At 41.9% G+C, this 7,500-nt stretch overlaps 1 protein-coding gene across 1 annotated transcript in view; it reads right to left on the bottom strand.

Annotated features, from left to right (window-relative positions):
* Nucleotides 1-7,500, bottom strand: part of LOC138043604 (shootin-1-like) — a 42,107-nt gene that overhangs the window by 5,456 nt on the left and 29,151 nt on the right. Inside the window, exons 13-15 of the mRNA XM_068889954.1 lie at nt 6,789-6,915; nt 4,972-5,030; nt 2,308-2,393 (exon numbers count right to left, since the gene is read on the bottom strand). Coding sequence (XP_068746055.1) covers nt 2,308-2,393; nt 4,972-5,030; nt 6,789-6,915 — 272 coding nt within the window. The remainder of the gene's footprint in view (nt 1-2,307; nt 2,394-4,971; nt 5,031-6,788; nt 6,916-7,500) is intronic.

The raw sequence follows: 7,500 nt of genomic DNA, 5'->3' as shown, positions 1-7,500 counted from the left end.
GATAATTTGTGCAATAAAAAAGCCCCCTTATGGCAATGAGTCCGTAATGAGTCATAAAATGTCATCTGTCCTTCTTTTTTTTAATTCCCAGTCCCTTTTTCTCGCGCTAGAAAAATGTTTTAGGGGTTCCGTCTGTGTTGCTGTTTGTTGCTCACCATCTTGGATAATCAATCGGCCTTGAATGAACTCGAACAAAAACAGAGCGTGAAGCGACCCCCTTGATAGTGCGTCTTCGTGTTTAAGAAGACGAGAAAGGAAAGGAACTTTATTTAAGCGTCCAGTCTTCTCAGTAGCGCGGAAGCACTAATTTAAGCCACTGTAAACTGAAATCATGCGATGGACTAGCCTCCCATCCAGGGGGGAGTAGAAATACTCCTAGTCGCTTCATGCTAATGAAACCGGAGATAAGTGCCGGCCTGATTGGGCCTTCTGGCTCGTAAGCAGAGGCTTTACTTAAACTGAAATCAACACATTAACGCAAATAAAATAAAATGCTGGTTTTTGAGGAGAGGGAAAACCAAAGTACCCGGAGAAAACCTCTCAGTGCAGAGTAGAGAACCAATGAACTCGAGAACATACAAGCTATAGAGAACCAACAACCGAAAAACTTGTTGAATCTCAAATAAACAAAAACAACGCTGACACTAAGAAAATCACATTAAACTAGTATAGTTTAAGCGTGGTTCAGATTTGCAACATTCACACCGCGTACGCGCCCAAGTAAACAGGTTTTTAAACTAAGCTACTGCGCCAGATAGTTTATCCTCGCGAGAAACTGTTTAACCAAGACGGCAGAGCGGCACTAGCAAGACATGAAGCCGCCATTGGGAGCGTGAATCCTTATTCTTCTACAAAAAATGCGGAGGTTAGGGTGGGAAAGGAAGGAAAACCTTTCTGCGATTTTAAAACTCTGTTTTGTAATGCGCGATGATACATCATTCTCGAAATATCATTATATTAAGCAGCAGGGTGGGCCGCGCATTTACAGGCTTCAGTTTGCAAACCAAGAAGCATTGTTACGGCCACGAGAAATCTGGTTGACAGCAATTGAAAACCTGTTGAACTACTTTCTGTCGCTAAACCAATCAGAGTACTCGTCAGAACTGACAAGTTCCTGGAACCAATCGAATAGGCCAGTTTCGTATTCTAACAGTTAGACTAGATCTAGCATGAAATATAGGCTCATGTGGGCAATTAATTTGCATTTGAAAATATTTGCCCGCATTAGCCTCCATTTCATGCTAGATCCAGTCCAGCCGTGAGAATTCGAAAATGGTCTATTGCTAGGGTCAAAATCTGATTCTGGGAATATGAAGCGGCAGTCCATTGGACTGGCCTTCTCAAAGAACTCAACGGCCTGTACCAGAGGTTTTTCCTCGATGTCGCTCTGAGAGAGAAAAACCTCTGGCAGCCAGGGTATTCTTTCCACGGTACCTTGAAATACCATGAAATAGGAACAAAACTCGCTTATTGTATTCGGGTCGCTGTTTATTATGATCTGTGAATAACTGTTGTAAAAATGATCGAAGATTGTTTGAAAATGTTGATACTGAGACTATGCTTTTGCTTTCTGAGGTTGCGTCAAGTAGCAGTTTGTGACCGGGTCTGTCGAGTTCAGTCTGATTTCCTTTACGTTTGACAAAGCGTCGCCCCTGTTTATGATTTGTGTCTGAAAAATCGATTTCTGACCCAGGCAAGATGATTTTCTCAGTATCAGATACTACTGTAATCTTTGCTTTTCAAAGTAAAAGGAATCGATGTAAATATTCGAAAATTACGCATCTTCAATCGCTATGCTGAACCTTCGATATCGATGTTCCTTGTAACTTTCTGCCTCGTGACTCAAGTTACCCAGAACACCTCGCGAACTCGGTGAACAATACCAATACCACCTTGCGCGCCCCGTTAAGCAATACCGATACGACCTTGCGCGCACGGTTGAGCAAATCGAGATTGCTTTCCCCTTTTCAATATCTACCAATTTACATATTAATTTCCACATTTTTTCTCTTTACGCGAGGGCTTCTAGGTTGCGTCCTCGGGGGCAATAATTCGGAATCATTCCGTCTGATAGTCAACGCCATGGTCCAGAAACATGGATATTAAAGTTTCTAGAACCAATAAAAACGAACAATCCTCTCAAGTCTCGAGCTCGCTTGCCAGATTTCATGCCTGAATAGTTCCGTCACCTTTTCTCGTCTCGTCTCGTCTCGTCCCGCCCGCCCGGTCAACCGGGATCATGTGATGAGGCTCTTAGTCGCTCCGACGAACGGAGCTCCAGCTTCATTTTATCTTAATGATACGTACACTTCTAACAGGCTTGAGTTGCAAATTTCCGCTCTTTATTCTTTGCATCATCTCCGACATCGCGTTGGCGAGAGGGTCTTTTGGACCTGCCGCAGAACAAAATTTTTTTAGTCAATTTATCAAAAAGAAAAAGTATGAGCCATATCAGCTTTTAATACAGTTCAATAACAGTTACTAGCGGTTGGAAAGGACAATTCTCTCGAGAAGCCTTCGTTGGGTTAATAGCCGAAAGATTGGCAGCTTTAATAGACCACTTTTAAAAATGGCGACCACTTTGACAGGGTTCGTACACATTTGACCTGTTAAAATTCCATGACTTTCCATGACCTTTTGAACAATTCCGTGACCAAAATTTTAGCAAATTTTCTTGGACAGTAATGTCAAAATAATCATTTATTCAACTATTAAACCAGTGTTTGAAATCATGACCCAGTTCAACCAAAATGTAAGAAATGCTCTTAAACTGTCATGAGCCAGTCCTTTTTCCCTTTTAAATTGACATTCTTTTGTCTTTATGTTAATTAGACCTACTGCTCTCATTTTGAAACAAAAATTCTTTTCAAATTTGGGCGTCGTAGCGAGGCTAGAAAGGCTTATTAGCATTAAAACAGAAGAATATTTTATTTGGCCGCCATTATAAAAGAGGTCTATGCTCACACCGACGTCAAAACCCCCAGTATGGTTATTTTATCTAGGTGATCTGGTGACGTAATTTGTAGGACTGGGAAGAAAAATTTTAACGCCGTATCCCACAACCGCGCGCGGCCTTAGGTGTTGTTTCCAAACTCTCTGCAGTATTTCCATCGCCAAAACTCAACAGATCATTCCGTGTCTACCACATTTCCTGTTACTGAATGAAAATTCAAGTAGACCCGACGAGCTCTAATCTCGCCTTTGCCATGTTGAATTCGAAAACAAGGTCGCACGCGTTTGTGGGATACGGCGTTAAAATTCTTCTCCCCAGTCTTCCGAATTACGTCACCAGATCACTTGGATGTTGTTGTTCTGTAGCTACAGAGTGCGCCTAAGTACGCCTCATTTTTTGGCTTCGTGGTGTTGCTACCACAACCACCGCTAAGGCAACGGAGAAAAACGGTGAAGAAAAATAACCGTGCTGAAGATGCAGCACACAGTTTAAAGCATTTCTGAACCGTAATCGATTTTTGGATACCCTCTTGTTTACCGTATAGAACCGTGACTTGGTCGATCTTGCTGTTCGATCGCCATTTGTGCTGGAAATACAAGTTTTTCATCTGGTTTCAACTTTGTTTTAACTTTATTCTACTTCATACGCCCCTGCTGAACTAGAATCAAGTTTTTTCACCGCGTTTTCCCGCACCACGTTGCTGAATTTGTTTTGGAACAGCTTTGAAACATTGGACTGGACTCAGGAATATTTGAACAGCGAACTTTGCTTTTTATCGGATAAACTTGTAAATTTTCACTGGAATGACTTAGAAATATTGTAAACCTTAGGACTGACATTGAAAATTTGTAAAACCTTAGAAAAATAAATAAGTGGTCGATAGACCACGGTAAAAAAAAATTACCCTGCGAATACAGCCGACGCACATAACCCCGTCCGATTGCAGTGTTCGCTGAGACGCAGACGTCTCTCTCGCCCGAACGCTGCAAGCGGCCAGGGCGATGCGAGTCGGCTGTATTCGCTGGCTAAACCGTAATCATCAAATCAACAACATAAAAAGGACAACTTCAAGGTCAGCATACAAAAAAAGATTATCTTTCCCGGTGTTTCTAGGGAGCTTAATCAAGCAAAGACGACGACGGCTACGAGAACGCCGTGAAACAATAGGCTTGAAAAAGAAAAAAAAACAAAGGCTTTGCACGCCCTTCCGACCTAACTTCGGTACATTTCTTAGCTGTTCCCGCCTTGCACAACGACGTGACATTACCAAATTTGAGGTTATGTGAAAGACACGAGCACTTCACGATAACAATTCAATTTTCTCCTCAAACGTCTACAACACTCATACCAGTTTCACTTGCTGGAATGTGATACACACTTTCAATGCCAAAAGACTTGGAATAATCGCGAAATTATTACAACAACTGGATATAATATTTAAGAAATAGAAAACACGTACCGTGTTTCTATCGAGTTATAGAAACACGAGTGAAAGTTTGGGAGAACAAGAAATGCTGTTATTCAAGTTCCCTTAAACTTTCACGAGTGTTTCTATAACTCGATAGAAACACGGAGTATATGTTTTCTATTTCTTTTAGAAAACAACGCGACGAGAAAAAGGAAAGCAACTTGTTAACTCTAATTATCAAAATGTAAATTCTCTTTGCTCGCGCCATCACCACGTCAACAGCTCGTGCTAGTTCTGTGTCGCAATCGAGTTATAGAAACACCAATCAGCGAGCGTATTTTCTTAGGACTGTTTTCTAATTTTAGATAACCTTCCTGTAGCTGTTGTCGTCGTCGCCCTTGCTTATGCTTTCCTCTTCATTCATTTTAAACCCCTTTTTGTCTATCGAGTTATAGGATGCTTCGCCCACCTTGGAAAATTTGAGCGAGCTTGAAGTAAGGCGACATACTCAATCGATGACAATGTAAAGTTATGTTTCCATTGCTGTAAGCCTCGCTTTAAATTCCTATTACACTAACTTGACAAAAGCTGCCGAAACGTTGCCACTCACCTTTATTCCTTTTTAAGCTATCCTTCTTTTTCTTTGACCCAACAATATTAATGAATTTTCTGCACACACAAAAACGCAAACTTAAATTAGTAATTTATTAATATCGACGCTGGCGCACTCGAGAAAACGGGGAGAGTGGAGGAAACAGCAAAGTTGTTTCATTCACCCCCAATCAATGCAAACACCAGATTTCGCGCTCTGACAGAGTTCGTAGCAACATCTTCAAAAAGATCCGTTGCACTGAAGACGTCCAAGTATTTTCCAAACAGATCGCGCAACATTTTAAAAAACTAAAACGTTAAGAAAGCGATACACCGTAAAGAATCTTACAAATTGCCCATACTGAACTTGTTCTTTCAACATCGAGCGTTGAATCAGCTGCATTACCCGCAATTTCAAATTTAAAGTTTAATTAATTTAAACCTGCCATTTGAGGAGAGGGATGGCGCAGTGGTAACAGCACTCGCCACGCACCAACCACCAATGTGGCCCAGCTTCGATTCCCAGCGTCACAAGGGTTATGTGATTTGTGATAATGAAACAATTAGCATAAATTGAATCTTGCCGGCAGGTATCAGAGGTATGGTTGAGCCGTGTTAGGTGCGCAGTCAGTGGTTTGTGGGATTTAGGTTTGTAGTTAGCGAGTGTGCACAAGAGCCGCGTGTCCGGCTCTGGTGCATTTCTCTTTTCTTTATAATACAGTTATGCGTAAATGTTCTTGTACCAATTCCATTGTTTAATAAATGGCATGGTGGCTTGGATGGCTAACGTGTCCATATATCATCTAGCCCGGGTGTCCGGTTGAGTAGTGGAGGCAAAATAGGTTAACTTTGTTGGTTCCTTATTCTGCTCCTAGAGATGTTTTTCTCCGGGTACTCTGGTTTTTCTCTCTCCTTAAAAACCAACCTATGATTTCAGATGAGTTGATTTGATTTGATTTCTGTACAGTGGTGTCCCCAATTAGTGACAAACTTAAGTCCAGCCGCGAAAGCTAGGAGGAATGATGAAATCCAAATTATAAGTTTTTGCCAATCTCGTTCCCAGGGTCTCTTTGCCGAAAGAGGTTGAGTTTTTGCAAGCGCAGAACTCCAAAAACTAGACGCGACCTTAGCGCACGGACGAAAATTCGTGACTCATTGAAAGAGTCTGTAAAGCAAATGAAAAGATAACTGCCAAAGAGCTCGACCTTGCAGAGTCCAAAATTTTTATCTCCGTAACCAAACTGGCAGCAAGCACGGCCCGTGCACGTTAAGCGCCTTTTTTGTCCTTGTATTGTAACCTCTTGTTTGGCCATATAATAAAACTCTTATTAACCAAGCTGATTAGGTTTGTATGGGAGAACCGTGACCTAAGCAACTAGAACAGAACCCACTGCGCATCAAGAGAAGGGTCCTGCCCGTGACCCCCCCCCCCTTTTTTTTTAAGGAAACAACGTAGAATATTCAGGTGGCGAAAACGCCACAATCTTATCTGTAGCCTCTGTGTGACAGTGTACCTCCCCCCCCCCCCCCCCTTGCAAAATCCTGGCTACGCCCCTGCGGTGAATGAGCACTACGGGCTGCTTATCCTCAATATGCTATTTCCCAGGTGTTTGGTCGGTGACTTCGTCAATGAATGGCATAATGACCTCATAAAATGGTAAATTCAAGCGAGCACTTTCAATTCTCACTAGTCCACAATCACATAAGAAACTTAATGGTTTGTATCGCTTTCACCAATATGCTTGGTAATTCCGGCAACCACAACCGCAAAAAGGGTCATTTCCTTGGAGTTATGAATGGGTCACCGACAACCTCTTTCTCAAATACATCACTCACTTGATTAGCTGCGTTGGGGGAGGGGGTGGTGGCGGCGGCGGTGGGGGAGGAGGTGCGACTGCAGTCGGAGGGGGTGAAGCTGCGATTTCTTTCCTTGCATTCTCCAAACTTTTTTCTAGATCTGAAACTAAAATGACACAACTACAGCGTTAGATTTAGATGTACGGTTCGTGCACTTGCAAGCAGACACCCTGGGAAAGGATGCAGGAAAAAGCACTCGTAACTCGAGCTGATCGTTCGAGGGAATCTGAGAGCACAAATAGCTCAAGGTTTTAAATTTACGTTTGCTTTTTTTTTTTACTCTATTAAGTTGGCACTGTTGTTTTACAAATTAAATGTGACCAAATGACACCATAAAGTCCAAAAGGAGATGGCAATAAAAAAAGAAAGACAAGTGCCACAGACAATATCTTCTCTTGAATTGCAAAAAGTACTTTCCTTTTTTTACTGGGTTGCCGTAGGCATCCCAGTCGGAAAATGGGTAGATTATTTTTTTACTGGGTTGCCTTATAAGGCAAACCCAGTCGAGGTCTACGTTTAGTTTGTTTGTTTTCTTTTTTTTTTTTTTTTTCGTTTTTTTTTTTTTTTTTTTTTCCGTGTCGGTAAAAGTCTTGCCTGTCACTCCCCTGGTAAGTAGTGTCTTTGTGTATAGAGCCTTCTGCGCGTATTTTCTTAGGATCGAGAGGGTAGTGGAACTGCGTAGATTTCTCTT

The sequence above is a fragment of the Montipora capricornis genome, chromosome 3, assembly GCF_036669925.1.
Source record: "Montipora capricornis isolate CH-2021 chromosome 3, ASM3666992v2, whole genome shotgun sequence".
NCBI classification, from domain to species: Eukaryota; Metazoa; Cnidaria; class Anthozoa; order Scleractinia; family Acroporidae; genus Montipora; species Montipora capricornis.
This window is presented reverse-complemented; position numbering and strand designations above follow the sequence as displayed.